General features: G+C 41.3%; 1 protein-coding gene across 5 annotated transcripts in view; it reads left to right on the forward strand.

Annotated features, from left to right (window-relative positions):
* The window catches only part of slc4a4a (solute carrier family 4 member 4a), a 309472-nt gene that overhangs the window by 251488 nt on the left and 35582 nt on the right, over positions 1 to 22402 (forward strand). For 3 of the 5 annotated variants that reach the window (XM_042320203.1, XM_042320199.1, XM_042320200.1), the window contains 6 exons: positions 411 to 572; positions 4691 to 4869; positions 6539 to 6611; positions 10347 to 10415; positions 10917 to 11090; positions 11191 to 11349. In XM_042320203.1, the coding sequence (XP_042176137.1) occupies positions 411 to 572; positions 4691 to 4869; positions 6539 to 6611; positions 10347 to 10415; positions 10917 to 11090; positions 11191 to 11349 (816 nt within the window). Of the gene's footprint in view, positions 1 to 410; positions 573 to 4690; positions 4870 to 6538; positions 6612 to 10346; positions 10416 to 10916; positions 11091 to 11190; positions 11350 to 20017; positions 20094 to 22402 lie in introns of all 5 variants that reach the window. The other 2 variants (XM_042320201.1, XM_042320202.1) reach the window with 1 other exon arrangement.

Genomic DNA, 22402 nt, shown 5'->3' on the forward strand with positions numbered 1-22402 from the left:
GTTTGCTTGTCGATGTGTTTGTTTGCTTGTCGATGTGTGTTGTTTGCTTGTCGATGTGTGTTGTTTGCTTGTCTGTGTGTTGTTTGCTTGTCGATGTGTGTTGTTTGCTTGTCTGTGTGTTGTTTGCTTGTCTGTGTGTTGTTTGCTTGTCGATGTGTGTTGTTTGCTTGTCTGTGTGTTGTTTGCTTGTCTGTGTGTTGTTTGCTTGTCTGTGTGTTGTTTGCTTGTCGATGTGTGTTGTTTGCTTGTCTGTGTGTTGTTTCTTGTCTGTGTGTTGTTTGCTTGTCTGTGTGTTGTTTGCTTGTCTGTGTGTTGTTTGCTTGTCGATGTGTGTTGTTTGCTTGTCTATGTGTGTTGTTTGCTTGTCGATGTGTTTTTGTAAGCACTGCTCTCTGTTCCTCCCCCTCCAGCCAACGAGCCCCAACCGTGGCTGGTTTGTTCCCCCGTTTGGAGGCAATCCTTGGTGGGTGTACGTGGTGTCAGCTGTGCCTGCCCTGCTGGTCACCATCCTACTCTTCATGGACCAGCAGATCACCGCTGTCATCGTCAACAGGAAGGAGCACATGCTGAAGGTTGGACAGGGCAGGATCTCAATAGTCTGAACATAGGACAGCGCAGGATCTCAATAGTCTGAAGATAGGACAGGGCAGGATCTCAATAGTCTGAAGGTAGGACAGGGCAGGATCTCAATAGTCTGAAGGTAGGACAGGGCAGGATCTCAATAGTCTGAAGGTAGGACAGGGCAGGATCTCAAAGGTTTTATAGGGCAGGGTCTCAATAGTCTGAAGGTAGGACAGGGCAGGATCTCAATAGTCTGAAGATAGGACAGGGCAGGATCTCAATAGTCTGAAGGTAGGACAGGGCAGAATCTCAATAGTCTGAAGGTTTTATAGGGCAGGGTCTCAATAGTCTGAAGGTAGGACAGGACAGGGTCTCAATAGTCTGAAGGTAGGACAGGACAGTAGATCAATAGTCTGAAGGTAGGACAGGGCAGGGTCTCAATAGTCTGAAGGTTTATAGGGCAGGGTCTCAATAGTCTGAAGGTAGGACAGGGCAGGGTCTCAATAGTCTGAAGGTTTTAAAGGACAGGGTCTCAATAGTCTGAAGGTAGGTCAGGGCAGGATCTCAATAGTCTGAAGTTTTTATAGGGCAGGGTCTCAATAGTCTGAAGGTAGGACAGGACAGGGTCTCAATAGTCTGAAGGTAGGACAGGACAGGGTCTCAATAGTCTGAAGGTAGGACAGGGTCTCAATAGTCTGAAGGTTGGACAGTACAGGGTCTCAATAGTCTGAAGGTAGGACAGGGCAGGATCTCAATAGTCTGAAGGTTTTATAGGGCAGGATCTCAATAGTCTGAAGGTAGGACAGGGCAGGATCTCAATAGTCTGAAGGTAGGACAGGGCAGGGTCTCAATAGTCTGAAGGTTTTATAGGGTAGGTTCTCAATAGTCTGAAGGTTTTATAGGGCTTGATCTCAATAGTCTGAAGGTAGGACAGGACAGGGTCTCAATAGTCTGAAGGTTGGACAGGACAGTAGATCAATAGTCTGAAGTTAGGACAGGGCGGGATCTCAATAGTCTGAAAATAGGACAGGACAGGGTCTCAATAGTCTGAAGGTAGGACAGGACAGTAGATCAATAGTCTGAAGGTTTTATAGGGTAGGTTCTCAATAGTCTGAAGGTTTTATAGGGCAGGATCTCAATAGTCTGAAGGTAGGACAGGGCAGGGTCTCAATAGTCTGAAGGTTTTATAGGGCAGGATCCCAATAGTCTGAAGGTAGGACAGGGCAGGATCTCAATAGTCTGAAGGTAGGACAGGACAGGGTCTCAATAGTCTGAAGGTAGGACAGGACAGGGTCTCAATAGTCTGAAGGTAGGACAGGGCAGGATCTCAATAGTCTGAAGGTTTTACAGGGCAGGATCTCAATAGTCTGAAGGTTTTATAGGGCAGGGTCTCAATAGTCTGAAGGTTTTATAGGGCAGGATCTCGATAGTCTGAAGGTTTTATAGGGCAGGGTCTCAATAGTCTGAAGGTTTTATAGGGCAGGGTCTCAATAGTCTGAAGGTTTTATAGGGCAGGTTCTCAATAGTCTGAAGGTATGACAGGGCAGGATCTCAATAGTCTGAAGGTTTTATAGGGCAGGATCTCAATAGTCTGAAGGTAGTACAGGGTCTCAATAGTCTGAAGGTTTTATAGGGCAGGTTCTCAATAGTCTGAAGGTTTTATAGGGCAGGATCTCGATAGTCTGAAGGTTTTATAGGGCAGGTTCTCAATAGTCTGAAGGTAGGACAGGGCAGAATCTCAATAGTCTGAAGGTTTTATAGGGCAGGGTCTCAATAGTCTGAAGGTAGGACAGGACAGGATCTCAATTGGCTGAAGGTAGGACAGGACAGGGTCTCAATAGTCTGAAGGTAGGACAGGACAGGGTCTCAATAGTCTGAAGGTAGGACAGGATCTCAATAGTCTGAAGGTTTTATAGGGCAGGATCTCGATAGTCTGAAGGTTTTATAGGGCAGGGTCTCAATAGTCTGAAGGTTTTATAGGGCAGGGTCTCAATAGTCTGAAGATTTTATAGGGCAGGATCTCAATAGTCTGAAGGTAGGACAGGGCAGGGTCAAAATAGTCTGAAGGTTTTATAGGACAGGGTCTCAATAGTCTGAAGGTTGGACAGGACAGTAGATCAATAGTCTGAAGGTAGGACAGGGCGGGATCTCAATAGTCTGAAGATAGGACAGGACAGGGTCTCAATAGTCTGAAGGTAGGACAGGAGAGTAGATCAATAGTCTGAAGGTTTTATAGGGCAGGATCTCAATAGTCTGAAGGTAGGACAGGGCAGGATCTCAATAGTCTGAAGGTTTTATAGGGCAGGATCTCAATAGTCTGAAGGTAGTACAGGGTCTCAATAGTCTGAAGGTTTTATAGGCCAGGGTCTCAATAGTCTGAAGCTAGGACAGGGCAGGATCTCAATAGTCTGAAGGTAGGACAGGGCAGAATCTCAATAGTCTGAAGGTTTTATAGGGCAGGGTCTCAATAGTCTGAAGGTAGGACAGGACAGTTTCTCAATAGTCTGAAGGTTGGACAGTACAGGGTCTCAATAGTCAGAAGGTAGGACAGGGCAGGATCTCAATAGTCTGAAGGTTTTATAGGGCAGGATCTCAATAGTCTGAAGATAGGACAGGACAGGGTCTCAATAGTCTGAAGGTAGGACAGGAGAGTAGATCAATAGTCTGAAGGTTTTATAGGGCAGGATCTCAATAGTCTGAAGGTAGGACAGGGCAGGATCTCAATAGTCTGAAGGTTTTATAGGGCAGGATCTCAATAGTCTGAAGTTAGTACAGGGTCTCAATAGTCTGAAGGTTTTATAGGCCAGGGTCTCAATAGTCTGAAGCTAGGACAGGGCAGGATCTCAATAGTCTGAAGGTAGGACAGGGCAGGATCTCAATAGTCTGAAGGTTTTATAGGGCAGGATCTCAATAGTCTGAAGGTAGTACAGGGTCTCAATATTCTGAAGGTTTTATAGGACAGGGTCTCAATAGTCTGAAGGTTGGACAGGACAGTAGATCAATAGTCTGAAGGTAGGACAGGGCGGGATCTCAATAGTCTGAAGATAGGACAGGACAGGGTCTCAATAGTCTGAAGGTAGGACAGGAGAGTAGATCAATAGTCTGAAGGTTTTATAGGGCAGGATCTCAATAGTCTGAAGGTAGGACAGGGCAGGGTCTCAATAGTCTGAAGGTTTTATAGGGCAGGATCTCAATAGTCTGAAGGTAGGACAGGGCAGGATCTCAATAGTCTGAAGGTTTTATAGGCCAGGGTCTCAATAGTCTGAAGCTAGGACAGGGCAGGATCTCAATAGTCTGAAGGTAGGACAGGGCAGAATCTCAATAGTCTGAAGGTTTTATAGGGCAGGTTCTCAATAGTCTGAAGGTAGGACAGCAGGGTCTCAATAGTCTGAAGGTAGGACAGGGCAGAATCTCAATAGTCTGAAGATTTTATAGGGCAGGATCTCAATAGTCTGAAGGTAGGACAGGGCAGGGTCAAAATAGTCTGAAGGTTTTATAGGACAGGGTCTCAATAGTCTGAAGGTTTTATAGTGCAGGATCTCAATAGTCTGAAGGTAGGACAGGGCAGGGTCAAAATAGTCTGAAAGTTTTATAGAGCAGGTTCTCAATAGTCTGAAGGTTTTATAGGGCAGGGTCTCAATAATCTGAAGGTAGGACAGGGCAGGATCTAAATAGTCTGAAGGTTTTATAGGGCAGGATCTCAATAGTCTGAAGGTTTTATAGGGCAGGATCTCGATAGTCTGAAGGTTTTATAGAGCAGGTTCTCAATAGTCTGAAGGTAGAACAGGGTGGGATCTCAATAGTCTGAAGGTTTTATAGGGCAAGCTCTCAATAGTCTAAAGGTTTTATAGGGCAGGTTCTCAATAGTCTGAAGGTTTTATAGGGCTTGATCTCAATAGTCTGAAGGAGAGACAGGGCGGGATCTCAATAGTCTGAAGGTAGGACAGGGCAGGGTCTCAATAGTCTGAAGGTAGGACAGGGCAGTGTCTCAATAGTCTAAGGGTAGGACAGGACAGGGTCTCAATAGTCTGAACGTAGGACAGGACAGTAGATCAATAGTCTGAAGGTAGGACATCCCAGGGTCTCCGTGTGTGTGTGTGTGTTTTAACGTCTGCTGTCCTCTTAACAGAAAGGCGCAGGCTACCACCTGGACCTGTTCTGGGTTGCAGTGCTGATGATTGTATGTTCCTTCATGGGGTTGCCATGGTACGTGGCGGCGACGGTCATCTCAATCGCTCACATAGACAGTCTGAAGATGGAGACAGAGACATCCGCCCCTGGAGAAATGCCCAAGTTCTTGGGAGTGAGGTGAGCATGATGACAAAATCAAATCAAAATCAAATTTGATTTTTCACATGAGACGTATACAACAGGTGTAGACTAGTACTGTGTCGATGTCCAAGGGTACTAGGTAATTGAGGTAGATATGTACATACAGGTAGGTGTAAATTGACTAGACAACAGGACAGATAATAAACGGTAACAGCAGTGTTAATTTAAATAGTTAGTGCATAAAGTGTCAATGCTGATATTCCAGGTAGCTATTGGTTAACTATTTATCAGTCTTGGGGGTAGAAGCTGTTCAGCGTCCTGTTGGTTTCAGACTTAGTGCATCGGTACCGCTTGGTGTGCGGTAGCAGAAAAAAGAGTATATAGGTCATGGATGGCAGGAAGCTTAGCCCAGTGATGTACTGGGCCGTATGCACCATCCTCTGTAGCACTTTACGGTCGGATGCCTAGCCGTTGCCATACCAAGCAGTGATGCAACTGGTCAAGATGCTCTGAATGGTGCAGCTGTAGACGCCAAATCTTTTCATCCTCCTGAAGGGGAAGGGGCATTGTCATGCCCTCTTCATGATTGTGTTGGTGTGTTTGGACTATGATAATTTTTGAGTTATGTGGACACAGAGGAACTTGAAGCTCTCAACCTGCACCACTACAGCCCATCGATGTGGATTGGGGCGTGCTTGACCCTCCTATTCCTGAAGTCCATGATCAACTCCTTTAGCTGGCTGAAATTGAAGGAGAGCTTGTTGTCCTGGCACCACACTGCCAGGTCTCTGACCTCCTCCCTGTAGGCTGTCTCATGGTCACCGGTGATGCCTACCACTGCCGTGTCTTCTGCAAACTTAATGATGGTGTTGGAGTCGTGCACTGCCAAGCAATCGTGGGTGAACAGGGAATACAGGAGGGGACTAAGCAGGGGTGGGGGGCCCATGTGGAGGTTCAGTGTGGAGGATATGTTGTTACCTACCCTCACCACCTGGGGCCGGCCCATCAAGAAGTCTAGGATCCAGTTACATAGGTATGTGTTTAATCCCAGGGTCCTTAGCTTAGAGATGAGCTTGGAGGGCACCTGGAGGGCACTAAATGCTGAGCTGTAGTCAATGAACAGTGTTCTCACACAGATTGTCCTTTTGTCCAGGTGGGTGATGGCAATGTGGAGGGCAGTAGAGTTTGCATCATCTGTGGATCTCTAGGGGTGGTATGGGCAGTTATTCCAGGGTGTCTGGGACAATGGTGTTGATGTTAGCCATGACCAGCGTTTCAATTCATTTCATGTCTACAGATGTGAGTGCTACAGGCGGTAGTCATTAAGACAGGTTACCTTGGTCTTCTTGGGCACAGGGACTATGGTGGTATGCTTGATTTGCCAAATGGAGGGCGAGGGAGAGGTTTGTATGCGTCTCTGTGTGTGGAAAGGTGGTCTAGAGGTTTTTTCCCTATTAGTTACACAGGTGACATGCAGGTAGAAATGAGGTAAAATGGATTTCAGTTGTCCAGCATTAAGGCTGCCTCTGGGTGAGCGTTTTCTTGTTTCCTTATGGCCCTAAGGCCGTTGAGTGTGGTCTTAATGCCGGCATAGGTTTTTTTGGTGGTAAATCGACAGCTACGAAAAATATAGATGAAATCTCTATTGGTTACTGTGTGTGTGTGTTTGTGTGTATAACCAAAGCTATGTGTATGTTTTCCCTAGGGAGCAGAGAGTCACTGGTGTGTGTGTATTCATTCTGACGGGGCTGTCTGTCTTTATGTCTCCCATCCTCAAGGTATGTACCTACCTACTGTATACTGTAGACTGTAGGCTGTACTGTAGACTACTGTATACTGTAGACTGTGGGCTATACTGTAGACAACTGTATACTATAGATTGTAGGCTGTACTGTAGACTACTGTATACTGTAGACTGCGGGCTATACTGTAGACGACTATATACTGTAGACTGTAGGCTGTGCTGTAGACTACTGTAGACTGTAGACTGCGGGTTGTACTGTAGACTACTGTATACTGTAGACTGCGGGCTGTGCTGTAGACTACTGTAGACTGTAGGCTGTACTGTAGACTACTGTAGACTGTATACTGAAGACTAGAATTTAGTCTGTACTGTAGACTACTGTAGGCTGTAGGCTGTACTGTAGATTACTGTAGACTGTAGTCCACTGTAGACTGTAGGCTGTGCTGTAGACTGTAGACTGAATTATGCACTGTAGAATACTGTAGACTGTGGACTGTGCTGTAGACTAATGTAGACTGTAGACTGTGTTCTGTACTGTAGACTAATGTCGTGTCTTTGGCTATGCCGGATCAAGTGATATGACATGCTATTCTATCAAATAATTTCTCCGTAATTAATATTACCTGATTGAGCTAATCATGTAAATGTAATTGGCTAAAATATTTATGGAGCTGTTAGCTTCCAAATAAACTCTTAAAGACCTAGTAATATTTTACATCAATAGCAGTCAATATTAATCGTCATCTTAACTCAGTCTCATCTGAAAGTTGTAAATTCTTGGTTATCTGCACGAACACTGGCTAAGTTGAATCAGCAATAGTTAGGTATTTATTTACTAAATACCTAACTAATCACACCGAATTACACATACACATAATTCAATCATAACTTGATTACAAATTACATCATAAAGGAAAACGTCCTTTATGACGGTAGATGGAAGGCCATGTTGCCCAACCGAGTCCTTTGTCCTTTGAAGAATGTCTCTGGTGGTCAACTGGATACGTTGTAGTAACGTCGTTGTGTGATAGACGGGATACTCTGTCTGTTCCTCCTAACCCTCATTTGCATCTGCTGTTGCTTACTCAACGGCTAGGAGGTATCACTTCTATAGTGAATAAGAGTTCAAAGTTCATACCATTCGCAACCAAAGCTCATGCTGATGTTGGCTTCGTTCTATAGTTATTATCTGAACCATTCTGACATCGGGCCGTCGTCCTCACATCTTCGGAACAGGAGGTTATATTGTCGTCAAGGCTTTATATAGGAAGGGAGAGGAGGGTGTGTTTGAAAAGTTTTATAGCCCATGTCCCTTCACAAGGGCGGGCCACTGATTGAGCTGAGCCCTATCTTATGAAAACCCAAATCTCACATTTTAGAAGCTAAAATCACATTCAGCCCATCATTAATAATTTCATATTCAAACATTTAAATTGAACAACAATTCCATGTGAATCCGATAACTCTGATGTGTAGACTTTCCACTGTAGAGTTTATGTCATCTTATCATTGATGAGAATGTCTCAGATGACAACCGAACTGACATCATATTCATTAAGTACCACCGCATATGTTCAATTGGTAGGATTATGAGAATATAGGTAATTTCCCCCCACCTTCTGATGTTCCCAGAATCTCTATGTTAACCAAAGGGTTTGCAAATGTAACATCAGTAGGGTAGAGAGAGGAAAAAGGGGGAAAGAGGTATTTATGACTGTCATAAACCTATCCCCCAGGCCAACATCATGACACTAGTGTAGACTAGACTGTACTGTAGACTACTGTAGGCTGTACTGTAGACTGTAGAATGTACTTTTGACTACTGTATACCATAGGCTGTAGACTGCAGACTACTGTAGACTGTGGGCTGTACTGTAGACTACTGCAGACCATAGACTGTAGACTGTCGGCTGTATTGTAAACTACTGTAGACTTAACTGTACTGTAGACTACTGTAGACTGTAGGCTGTGCTGTATACTACTGTAGACTTTAGGATGTACTGTGGACAACTGTAGACTGTAGGCTCTATTGTAGACTGTAGACTGTAGGCTGTACTGTAGTCGACTGTAGACTGTAGGCTCTATTGTAGACTGTAGACTGTAGGCTGCACTGTAGACGACTGTAGAATGTAGTTTAGACTACTGTAGACTGTAGGCTCTACTGTAGACTACTGTAGACTGTAGGCTGTACTGTAGACTGTGGGCTATGGGCTGTACTGTAGACTATTAAAGACTGTAGACTGTGGTCTATACTGTAGACTACTGTAGACTGTAGGATGTACTGTAGACTACGGTAGAACATAGACTGTAGGCTGTACAATAGACTACTGTAGACTGTAGGCTTTATTATAGACTGTAGACTGTATGCTGTACTGTAGACTGATGTAGACTGTAGATTGTACTTTAGACTACTGTATACCATAGGCTGTAGACTGTAGGCTGTACTGTAGACTACTAAAAGCTGTAAAGTAGACTGTGGGCTGTACTGCAGACTACTGTAGACTGTAGGCTTTATTGTAGATTGTGGGCTGTACTGCAGACTACTGTAGACTGTGGGCTGTAATATAAACTACTTTAGATTGTGTGCTGTACTGTAGACTACTGTGGGCTGTACTGTAGACAGTAGAATGTATACTGTACTGTAGACTACTTTGGACCATAGAATGTAGACTGTAAACTGTAGTCTGTACTGTAGACCACATTAGACTGTAGGCTGTACTGTAGACTACTGCAGGCTGTACTATAGATTACTGTAGACTGTAGGCTGTACTGTAGACTACTGTGGACCATAGACTGTAGACTGTAGTCTGTACTGTAGACAACTATAGACTGTAGTCTGTGCTGTAGACTACTGTAGACCATAGGCTGTGGACTGTAGGCTGTACTGTAGACTACTGTGGACTGTAGGCTGTACAGTAGACTGCTGTAGAATGTGGGCTATACTGTAGACTACTGTAGACTGTGGGCTGTACTGTAGACTATTGTAGAGTGTAGACTGTACTGTAGACTATTGTAGAGTGTAGGCTGTACTGTAGACTATTGTAGAGTGTAGGCTGTACTGTAGACTATTGTAGAGTGTAGGCTGTACTGTAGACTATTGTAGAGTGTAGGCTGTACTGTAGACTATTGTAGAGTGTAGGCTGTACTGTAGACAACTTTGGACCATAGGCTGTAGACTGTAGTCTATATATACCACCATAGACCACTATAGACTGTAGGCTGTACTGTAGACTAATATTGACTACTGTAGGCTGTACTGTAAACTACTGTAGACTACTGTAGACTGTAGGCTGTACTGTAGACTACAGTAGATGATAGATTGTAGACTGTATACTGAAGACTGTAGACTGTAATCTGTACTGTAGACTGTCGGCTGTACTGTAGTCCACTGTAGGCTGTCCATTAGACTACTGTAGACTTTAGATTGTAGGCTGTGGGCTGTACAGTAGACTACTGTAGACTTTAGATGACTGTAGGCTATAATCTAGACTACTGTAGATTTTACTCTGTACTGTAGACTATCGGCTGTACTGTAGTCCACTGTAGGCTGTACTGTAGACTACTGTAGACTATTGCCTGTAGACTGTAGGCTGTATTGTAGTCTACTATAGACCATATACTTTAGACTGTATGCTGTACTTTTGAGTACTATAGACTGTAGGTTGCAATGTAGACTAATGTAGAATTTATTGTAGATTACTGTAGACTGTAGAATGTACTACCGACTGTGGACTGTAAAACAATAATACAAACTCTGTTTCTCTTCAAGTTCATCCCCATGCCAGTGCTGTATGGAGTGTTCCTCTACATGGGTGTGGCCTCTCTTAATGGAGTGCAGGTATTGGCTGATCAGGACCTGAGGGAACCAATGCCTGCATGTCACATTTACAGTTAGATTAGTTACATGTAGCAGAGGCTCTTATCCAGAATGATTTGCAATATGGACTAAACTGAAAATACGCAATAGGAGCTTTCTGACTAGGCTTTTGTCTCTCTCTCTCTCTCTCTCTCTCTCTCTCTCTCTCTCTCTCCCCCCCCCTCCCAATCCATATCTCTTTCTCTCTCTGTCTCTCTCACCGTCATTCTCTCCATCATTCTCTATCTCTCTCCCCGTCCTTCTCTCTCTCATCCCACCTCCCTCTCCATCTCCCTCTCCCCCACCTCTCCCCCACCTCCCCCTTCATCTCTCTCTCTCTATGCCTCCCCTCCATCTCTCTCATCTCTCTCTCCACCCCTCCCCTCTATTTCTCTCTCTCTCTCCCCCACCTCCCCCTCCATCTCTCTCTCTCTCCCCTCCATCTCTCTTCCTCCCCCTACCCTTCCCTCCATCTCTCTCTAGTTCATGGACCGTCTCCAGCTGCTCCTGATGCCAGCTAAGCATCAGCCTGACCTTGTGTACCTGCGCCATGTTCCTCTGAGGAAGGTCCACCTGTTTACCTTCATCCAGATCCTGTGTCTGGCACTGCTCTGGGTCCTCAAGTCCACCGTGGCCGCGATTATCTTCCCTGTCATGGTGAGTCTCCTCTGATCGTAATGACCAACTAGCTTCAGATCCTGCTTTTGTTAGTTCTGTTTATGTGCGTGTGAGTTAACAACGTATCGTGTGGTGTCAGATCCTGGCCCTGGTGGCGGTGAGGAAGACAATGGACTACATGTTCTCTCAACACGAGCTGAGCTTCCTGGATGATGTCATCCCTGAGAAGGACAAGAAGAAGAAGGAGGACGCTAAGCAGAAGAAGAAGATGAGGAGCATTGACAGTGACATAGATGATGTGAGCATTTAAAGACATGTCCAATGTTCTAGATCAGCAGTTAGATTATACCAATGTTCTAAATCAGTGAAAGGTTCTACCAACATTATAGATAAGTGTTACATTCTACCAACATTCAAGTTCAACGTTAGATTCTATCATTGTTACATGTTCTAAATCTAAATAGGGTTAGGTGCTATCCTTGTTCTAGATCAGGGTTATGTTCTATCATTGTTCTTGATCACCTTTAGATTCTGTCATTGTTCTAGATTAGGGTTAGGTTATATCATTGTTGTAGATCAAGGTTAGGTTCTATCATTGTTGTAGATCAGGGTTAGGTTCAGTCATTGTTGTAGATCAGCTTTAGATTCTATCCTTGTTGTAGATCACCTTTAGATTCTGTCATTGTTCTAGATTAGGGTGAGGTTAGATCATTGTTGGAGATCAGGGTTTGGTTCTATCATTGTTGTAGATCAGGATTAGATTGTATAATTTTTCTAAATCAGGGTTTGGATCTATTATTGTCGTATTTCAGGGTTAGAGTCCATCATGGTTCTTGATCAGCTTTAGATGCCTTAATTTTTCTAAATCAATGTAATTTTTCTAGATCAGGGTGAGGTTCTGTTGTTCTAGGTCAGCTTTAGATCATATCATTGTTCTAAATCAGGATTGAGTTCTATCATTGTTCTAAATTATGGTTAGGTTCTATCATTGTTCTAAATCAGGGTTAGGTTCAGTCATTGTTCTAAATCAGTGTTAGGTTCTATCATTGTTCTAGATTAGGTTTAGGGTCTATCATTGTTGTAAATCAGGGTTAGGTTATATTGTTGTTCTAAATCAGGGTTAGGTTCTATCATTGTTCAAGATCAGGATTAGGTTGTATCATTGTTGGAGATCAGTGTTAGGTCATTCATTGTTGTAGATCAGCTTAGATTATATCACTGTTATAAATCAGGTTTAGGCTATATCATTGTTGTAGATCTGCTTTAGATTCTATCATTGTTGGAGATCAGTGTTAGGTTATATCGTTGTTGTAGATCAGCTCTAGATTCTGTCATTGTTCTAGATCTGTGTTATGTTGTATCATTGTTCTAAGTCACCTTTGTTCTAGATCAGCTTTAGATTGTACATTTGTTGGAAATTGTGTGTTATGTTCTATCAATGTTCTAAATCAGGATAAGTTTCTATCATTGTTCTAGATCAGGGTTAGGTTCTATCATTGTTGTGAATCAGGGTAATGTCATGTCATTGTTGTAGATCAGCTTTAGATTCTATCCTTGATGTAGTTCGCCTTTAGATTCTATCATTGCTCTAAATCAGAATTAGGTTCAATCATTGATCAGGTCTGGGATTAGGTTCCATCATTGTTTGAGATCAGGGTTAGGTTATATCATTGTTGTAGATCAGTTTTCGATTGTATCATAGTTATAAATTAGCTTCAGATTCTATTATTGTTCTTAATCAGGATTAGGTTCTATCATTATTCAAGATTATGGTTAGGTTCTATCATTGTTGGAGATCAGAGATAGGTTATATCAATGTTGTAGATCAGCTTTAGATGCTATCTTTGTTCTAGATCAGTGTTATTTTGTATCATTGTTCTAAATCATGATTAGGTTCTATCATTGTTGGATGTCAGGGTTTTGGTTCTATCATTGTTGGACATCAGCTTTAGATGATTTCATTGTTGGAGATCAGCTTTAGATGATTTCATTGTTGAAGATCAGCTTTAGATGATTTCATTGTTGAAGATCAGCTTTAGATGATATCATTGTTGTAGATCAGGGTTAGGTTCAATCATTGTTCTAGATCAGGGTTAGATTCTATCAGTGTTCAAAATCAGGGTTAGGTTCTATCATTGTTCTAAATCAGCTTCAGATTCTAACATAGTTCTAAATCAGGGTTTGGTTCTATCGTTGATGTAGATCAGTGTTGTATCATTGTTGTAGATCAGGGTAAGGTTCTTTCACTGTTCTAAATCAGGGTTAGGTTCTATAATTGTTCTATATCAGGGTTAGATTCTATCATTGTTGTTGATCAGCTTTATATTATGTCATTGTCCTAAATCAGGATTAGGTTCTGTCATGTTTGGAGATCAGGTTTAGGTTCTATCATTGTTGGAGATCAGGGTTAGGTTATATCATTGTTGGAGATCAGGGTTAGGTTCTATCATTTTTGTCGATCAGCTTTAGATTGTATAATTTTTCTAAATCAGGGTTTGGATTTATTATTGTCGTATTTCAGGGTTAGAGTCCATCATTGTTGTTGATCAGCTTTAGATGCCTTAATTTTTCTAAATCAATGTAATTTTTCTAGATCAGGGTGAGGTTCTGTTGTTCTAGGTCAGCTTTAGATCATATCATTGTTCTAAATCAGGATTAAGTTCTATCATTGTTCTAAATTATGGTTAGGTTCTATCATTGTTCTAAATCAGGGTTAGGTTCAGTCATTGTTCTAAATCAGTGTTAGGTTCTATCATTGTTCTAGATTAGGTTTAGGGTCTATCATTGTTGTAGATCAGGGTTAGGCTATATCATTGTTGTAGATTTGCTTTAGATTCTATCATTGTTGGAGATCAGTGTTAGGTTATATCGTTGTTGTAGATCAGGTCTAGATTCTGTCATTGTTCTAGATCTGTGTTATGTTGTATCATTGTTCTAAGTCACCTTTGTTCTAGATCAGCTTTAGATTGTACATTTGTTGGAAATTGTGTGTTATGTTCTATCAATGTTCTAAATCAGGATAAGGTTCTATCATTGTTCTAGATCAGGGTTAGGTTCTATCATTGTTGTGAATCAGGGTAATGTCATGTCATTGTTGTAGATCAGCTTTAGATTCTATCCTTGATGTAGTTCGCCTTTAGATTCTACCATTGCTCTAAATCAGAATTAGGTTCAATCATTGATCAGGTCTGGGATTAGGTTCCATCATTGTTTGAGATCAGGGTTAGGTTATATCATTGTTGTAGATCAGTTTTCGATTGTATCATAGTTATAAATTAGCTTCAGATTCTATTATTGTTCTTAATCAGGATTAGGTTCTATCATTATTCAAGATTATGGTTAGGTTCTATCATTGTTGGAGATCAGGGATAGGTTATATCAATGTTGTAGATCAGCTTTAGATGCTATCTTTGTTCTAGATCAGTGTTATTTTGTATCATTGTTCTAAATCATGATTAGGTTCTATCATTGTTGGATGTCAGGGTTTTGGTTCTATCATTGTTGGACATCAGCTTTAGATGATTTCATTGTTGGAGATCAGCTTTAGATGATTTCATTGTTGGAGATCAGCTTTAGATGATTTCATTGTTGAAGATCAGCTTTAGATGATATCATTGTTGTAGATCAGGGTTAGGTTCTATCATTGTTGCAGATCAGCTTTCGATTCCATCATTGTTCTAATTTAGGATTAGGTTCTATCGTTGTTCAAGATCACGGTTAGATTCTACCATTGCTGGAGATCAGGGTTAGGTTATATCATTGTTATAGACTATGTTTAGATTCAATCATTGTTATAGATCAGTGTTAAGTTGTATCATTGTTCTAAATCAGCGTTAGGTTATATCATTGTTCTAAATCAGGGTTAGGTTAAATCATTGTTCTCAATAAGGGTCAGATTCTGTCAATGTTCTTAATCAGGGTTAATTTCTATCATTATTCTAAATCAGGGTTAGATTCTATCATTGTTCAAAATCAGGGTTAGATTCTATCATTGTTGGAGGTCACCTTTAGATGATGTCATAGTTGGAGATCACCTTTGGATGATATCATTTTTGTAGATCAGGGTTAAGTTTCATCATCATTTTAGTAAGGGTTAGGTTCTATCATTATTGGAGATCAAATCAAATCAAATCAAATGTATTTATATAGCCCTTCGTACATCAGCTGATATCTCAAAGTGCTGTACAGAAACCCAGCCTAAAACCCCAAACAGCAAGCAATGCAGGTGTAGAAGCACGGTGGCTAGGAAAAACTCCCTAGAAAGGCCAAAACCTAGGAAGAAACCTAGAGAGGAACCAGGCTATGTGGGGTGGCCAGTCCTCTTCTGGCTGTGCCGGGTGGAGATTATAACAGAACATGGCCAAGATGTTCAAATGTTCATAAATGACCAGCATGGTCGAATAATAATAAGCCAGAACAGTTGAAACTGGAGCAGCAGTTTCAGATTTAGAGCAGCTTTAGATTCTATCATTGTTCTAACTCAGGATTAGGCTCAGTCATTGTTCTATTTTAGGGTTAGGTTCTGTTATTGTTGTAGACCAGCTTTAGATTCTAACATTGTTATTGATCATTGTTATGTTGTATCACTGTTCTAAATCAGGGTTAGGTTATATCATTGTTCTATATCATGGTTAGGTTATATCATTGTTCTTATCTTCTCTTGGATATGTGGGATGGTAGCGTCCCACCTCTCCAACAGCCAGTGAAATTGCATGGCGCCAAATTCAAAACAAGAGAAAGCCCATAATTTAAATTCTTCAAACATGCAAGTATTTTACACCCTTTTAAAGATAAACCTGTTGTAAATCCAGCCAGGGTGTCCGATTTCAAAAAGGCTTTACTGCGAAAGCACACCAAACGATTATGTTTGGTTACGGCCTAGTCAGAAAAACACAGCCATTTTTCCAGCCAAAGAGAGGAGTCACAAAAATTCAGAAATAGAGATCAATTAATCACTAACTTTTGATGATCTTCATCAGATGACACTCATAGGACTTCATGTTACACAATGCATGTTTGTTTTGTTCGATAATTTACATCCAGAAATCTCAGTTTACATTGTCACATTATTTTCAGTAGTTCCAAAACATCCAGAGATTTTGCAGAGCCCCACATCAATTTACAGAAATACTCATAATAAACATTGATAAAAGATACAAGTGTTATGCATGGAATTTCAGATTCACTTCTCCTTAATGCAACCGCTTTGTCAGATTTCAAAATAACTTGATGGAAAAAGCACACCATGCAATAATCTGAGTACAGCGCTCAGACACAAAAACAAGCCAGATATCCGCCATGTTGTGGAGTCAACAGAAGTCAGGAATAGCATTATAAATATTCACTTACCTTTGATGATCTTCATCAGAATGCACTCACAGGAATCCCAGTTCCACAATAAATGTTTGTTTTGTTCGATAAAGTCCATCATTTATGTCCAAATACCTCCTTGTTGTTCGTGCATTTTGCCCAGTAATCCAAATTCATGAAGTGCTACACTAGGTCCAGACGAAAAGTCAAAAAGTTCCGTTACAGTCTGTAGCAACATGTCATTGTTCTAAATCAGGGTTATGTTATATCATTGTTCTATATCTGGGTTAGGTTATATCATTGTTCTAGATTAGGGTTTGGTTCTATTCTTGTTGTTGTTCAGGGTTCAAATGAAATTAAATCAAATTGTATTTGTCACATGCGCCTAATACAACATGTGTAGACCGTACAGTGAAATGCTTACTTACAATCCCTTAACCAAAAATGTAGTTTTAAGACAAATAACTACTTACATGTTTTTTTTACAAATAATTAAGGAACAATAGTAAAGCTATGTTATATCATAAATATTGATCAACATTTAACTATACTACCATTCTAGATCCACATTAGATTCTACTAACATTCTAGATCAGCATTAGAATCTACTAACATTCTAGATCAGCATTTGATTCTACCAGTGTTCCAGATCAGCATGAAAGGGATTGTTCACCCAAATTACAAAATGACATCCTTGCCGTGTATGGACATCGTATGACAGAAATCTATGATTTAGTTTTGTTTCCACATGCTAATGTTTTAGCATTGGCACAAATCCCATTCATGTCATGGGACCGATATTAGCATTTTTCGCACATGTCCAAATCATCTGACATGATTGTGCAGGTCAACAAAGTCGCTTATAGATGATTCGAACATGATGAGCACATTATTTGTATATATATATATATATATGTCCCATGACTTGAATGGGATTCCTGTCACAAATGAACTATCCCTTTAAGTTCTAACAATGTTCCACACTGAACAAAAATATAAGCGCAACATGTAAAGTGTTGGTCCTATGTTTCATGAGCTGAAATAAAACATTCCAGAAATTTTACATACGCACAAATTTGTTTACATCCCCTTTAGTGAGCATTTCTCCATTGCCAAGATAATCCATCCACCTGACAAGTGTGGCATAATAAAGAATCCGATTAAACAGCATGATCATTACACAGGTGCATCTTGTGCTGGGGACAATAAAAGGCCACTCTAAAATGTGAAGTTTTGTCACAAAACGCAATGCTATAAGTTTTGAGCGAGCATGCAATTGGCATGCTGACTGCAGGAATGTCCACCAGAGCTGTTGAAGAACTGTATGTTAATTTCTCTACCATAAGCCACCTCCAACATTGTTTTAGAAAATTTGGCAGTATGTCCAAACGGCCTCACAATGGCGTTGTGTAGGCGAATGGCGTTGTGTAGGCGAGTGGTTTGCAGATGTCAACGTTGTGAACAGAGTGCCCCATGGTGGCAGTGGGGCTATAGTATGGGCAGGCATAAGCTACGGACAACGAACACAATTGCATTTCATCAATGGCTATTTGAATGCACAGAGATACTGTGACGTGATCCCAACATAACTTCATGTTTCAGCATGATATTGCACAGCCCCATGTCGCATGGATTTGTACACAATTCCTGGACATTGAACATGTCCCAGTATTTCCATGGCCTGCATACTCACCAGACATGTCACCCATCGAGCATGTTTGGGATGCTCTGTATTGACGTGTATGACAGCGTGTTCCAGTTGCCATCAATATCCAGAAACTTCACACAGCCATTGAAGAGGAGTGGGACAACATTCCACAGGCCACAATCACCAACCTGATCAACTCTATGTGAAGGAGATGTGTCGTGCTGCATGAGGCAAATGGTGGTCAAACCAGATACTGACTGGTTTTCTGATCCACGCCCCTAACTTTTTTAAAGGTATCTGTGACCAACAGTCAGTCGGGAAATCCATAGATTAGGACCTAATGAATTCATCTCAATTGACTGATTTCCTTAAATTAACTCAGTAAAATCTTTGAAATTGTTGCATGTTGTGTTTATAGTTTTGTTCAGTATAGATCAACGGTAGATTCTACCAACATTCTAGATCAGTGTTAGGTTCTACCACCGTTCTAGATGGTCAGCTTTCTCAAGGGTCTAATCCTTTTCTTTTATGTTTCACTGTGTTCTGGTGTTCAGCTGAGTTAGACTGTAGCATCACAGCACCAGTGAACCACAGTCAGACTGAAGCATCAAAGGACCAGAGAAACACAGACCCTATCATCACAGCACCAGAGAACCACAGTTAGACTGTATCATCACAGGACCAGAGAAACACAGACTGTTTCATCACAGGACCAGAGAAACACAGTTAGACTGTATCACAGGACCAGAGAAACACCGTTAGACTGTATCATCACAGGACCAGAGAACCACAGACTGTTTCATCACAGGACCAGAGAAACACAGTTAGACTGTATCACAGGACCAGAGAAACACCGTTAGACTGTATCATCACAGGACCAGAGAACCACAGACTGTTTCATCACAGGACCAGAGAACCACAGTTAGACTGTATCATCACAGGACCAGAGAAACACAGTTAGACTGTATCATCACAGCACCAGAGAACCACAGTTAGACTGTATCATCACAGCACCAGAGAAATGCAGCAGCCAAGCAGAACTGTCACTTTGAATTCAGTCAGATTGAAATGGGAAACACAGAATTGCCTTACATGTCTTCTGAGTGTTCACAATACACCCGAGCAGGAAATGGACATGCAGGTCTTTACATTTCCTCTCTTGAATGCTATTTACTCTAGAGCCAGACTACCTCTAAAATGAGAATGTTGCTATGTCCCCTACAGTCAGGGTATGTATTACTATGTCCCCTACAGTCAGAGTATCTGTTGCTATGTCCCCTACAGTCAGAGTATTTATTACTATGTCCCCTACAGTCAGAGTATTTGTTGCTATGTCCCCTACAGTCAGAGTATTTATTAAAATGTCCCTGACAGTCAGAGTATCTGTTGCTATGTCCCCTACAGTCAGAGTATATGATGCTATGTCCCCTACAGTCAGATTATCTGTTGCTATGTCCCCTACAGTCAGAGAATATGTTGCCATGTCCCCTACAGTCAGAGTATGTGTTGCTATGTCTCCTACAGTCAGAGTTTCTGTTGCTATGTCCCCTACAGTCAGATTCTGTTGTTAGGTCTCTACAGTCAGATGATATGTTATTTTTACCCAACAGTCAGAGTTTCTGTTGCTATGTTCCCTACAGTAAGATAATCTGTTGCTATGTCCCCTACATTCAGATTATCTGTTGCTATGTCCCCTACAGTCAGAGAATCTGTTGCTATGTCCCCTACAGTCAGAGTATTTATTACTATGTCCCCAACATTCAGAGTGTTGCTATGTCCCCTACAGTCAGACTCTGTTGCTAGGTCTCTACAGTCAGATGATGTGTTATTTTTACCCAACAGTCAGAGTTTCTGTTGCTATGTCCCCTACAGTCTGATTATCTGTTACAATGGCACATACAGTCAGATCATCTGTTGCTATGTACAGTCAGAGTTTATGTTGCTATGTACAGTTAGACTATGTTGCTCTGTCCCCTACAGTCACTATTTGTTGCTATGTCCCCTACAGTCTGACTTCCCCTACACTGAGAATGTCCCCAGCATTAAGATCCCCATGGACATGATGGAGCAGGAACCTTTCTTAGGTAATAAAGCATCCGCCAGTGAGTAGAGCTGTCCTGTCTGACGGATGGAAGAACCTCCTCCTCCTCTTTCACTCCTACTCTGCTCTGCTCTCTCTCTCTCTCTCTCTCTCTCTCTCTCTCTCTCTCTCTCTCTGCCTTCAGAGGTTTTAGTGGGGGAGGTGTCCGTCTGTCACTTACGGATTCTCTCTGCATGACTCTAAAGTCTCTCTCTCTCTCTCTCTGTTGTCCCCCCTCCCCCTCTCTCTTTCTCACTCTCTCTCAATTCAATTCAAGGGGCTTTATTGGCAAGGGAAACATGTGTTAACATTGCCAAAGTGAGGTAAATAATACACAAAAGTGAAACAAACAATAAAAATTAACAATAAACATCACACATACAGAAGTTTCAAAACAATAAAGACATTACACATGTCATATATATATATATATATATATATATATATATATATATATATATATATATATATATATACAGGGAAAATAAATAAGCATAAATATGGGTTGTATTTACAATGGTGTTTGTTCTTCACTGGTTGCTCTTTTCTTGTGGCAACAGGTAACAAATCTTGCTGCTGTGATGGAACACTGTGTTATTTCATCCAATAGATATGGGAGTTTATCAAAATTGGGTTTGTTTTTTGAATTCGTTATGGATCTGTGTAATCTGAGGGAAATATGTGTCTCTAATATGGTCGTACATTGGACAGGAGGTTAGGAAGTGCAGCTCAGTTTCCACCTCATTTTTGTCTTCTCTTGAGAGCCAGGTCTGACTACGGCGGCCTTTCTCAATGGCAAGGCTATGCTCACTGAGTCTGTACATAGTCAAAGCTTTCCTTAAGTTTGGGTCAGTCACAGTGGTCAGGTATTCTGCCGCTGTGTACTCTCTGTTTAGGGCCAAATAGCATTCTAGTTTGCTCAGTTTTTTTGTTAATTCTTTCCAATGAGTCAAGTAATTATCTTTTTTGTTTTCTAATGATTTGGTTGGGTCTACTCTCTCCCTCTCTCTCTCAATTCAATTCAATTTCAATTTAATGGGCTTTATTGGCATGGGAAACGTAGGTTTACATTGCCAAAGCAAGTGAAATAGATAATAAACAAACGTGAAGGTAAACAATAAAAAAATGTTCATTACATACAAAAGATCCAAAAGAATAAAGACATTTCAAATGTCATATTATGTTTATATACAGTGTTGTAACGATGTACAAATGGTTAAAGTACAAAAGGGAAAATCTATAAACATAAATATGAGTTGTAATTACAGAGGTGTTTGTTCTTCACTGGTTGCCCTTTTCATGAGGCAAATCACAAATCTTGCTGCTGGGATTTCATTTTCTGCTCCTGTTGTCACGTTCTGACCTTAGTTTCTTTGTTTTTGTCTTTGTTTTAGTATGGTCAGGGCGTGAGTTGGGGTGGGCAGTCTGTTTGTTCTTCTATGTTGGTTTTTGAGTTCGGCCTAGTATGGTTCTCAATCAGAGGCAGCTGTCAATTGTTGTCCCTGATTGAGAATCATACTTAGGTAGCCTGGGTTTCAGTTTTGGGTTGTGGGTGGTTGTCTTCCGTGTCAGTGTTTGTCGCCACATGGGACTGTTTCGTTTATTTCACATTTATTGTTTTGTATTTTGTAGTGTTCAGTTTATGTTTTAAAATAAACATTATGGACACTTAGCACGCTGCGTTTTGGTCCTCCGATCCTTCTCACTTCTCCTCCTCAGAAGAGGAGGACGAGGTTCGTTACAACTGTGGTATTTCACCCAATAAATATGGGAGTTCATCAAAAATAGATTTTTTTCTCATTCTTTGTGGGTCTTTCTAATCTGATGGCAATATGTGTCTCTAATATGGTCATACATTTGGCAGGAGGTTAGGAAGTGCAGCTCAGTTTCTCCTTCATTTTGTGGGCAGTGTGCACATAGCCTGTCTTCTCTTGAGAGCCAGATCTGACTACGGCGGCCTTTCACAATAACAAGGCTATGCCCACTATCTGTACATAGTCAAAGCTTTCCTTCATTTGGTCAGGTATTCTGCCACCGTGTACTCTGTCTAAGGCCAAATAGAATTCTAGTTTGCTCTGTTTTTTGTTGTTAATTCTTTCCAATGTGTATTTATCTTTCTGTTTTCTCATGACTTGGTTGGGTCTAATGGTGTTGCTGTCCTGGGGCTCTGTGGCGTCTGTTTGTGAACAGAGCCCAGGACCAGCTTGCTTAGGGGACTCTTCTCCAGGTTAATCTCTCTGTAGGTGATGGCTTTGTTGGAAGGTTTGGGAATCGCTTCCTTTTAGGTGATTGTAGAATTTAACGTCTCTTTTC

The sequence above is a fragment of the Oncorhynchus tshawytscha genome, linkage group LG04 (assembly GCF_018296145.1).
Source record: "Oncorhynchus tshawytscha isolate Ot180627B linkage group LG04, Otsh_v2.0, whole genome shotgun sequence".
Taxonomy (NCBI): Eukaryota; Metazoa; Chordata; class Actinopteri; order Salmoniformes; family Salmonidae; genus Oncorhynchus; species Oncorhynchus tshawytscha.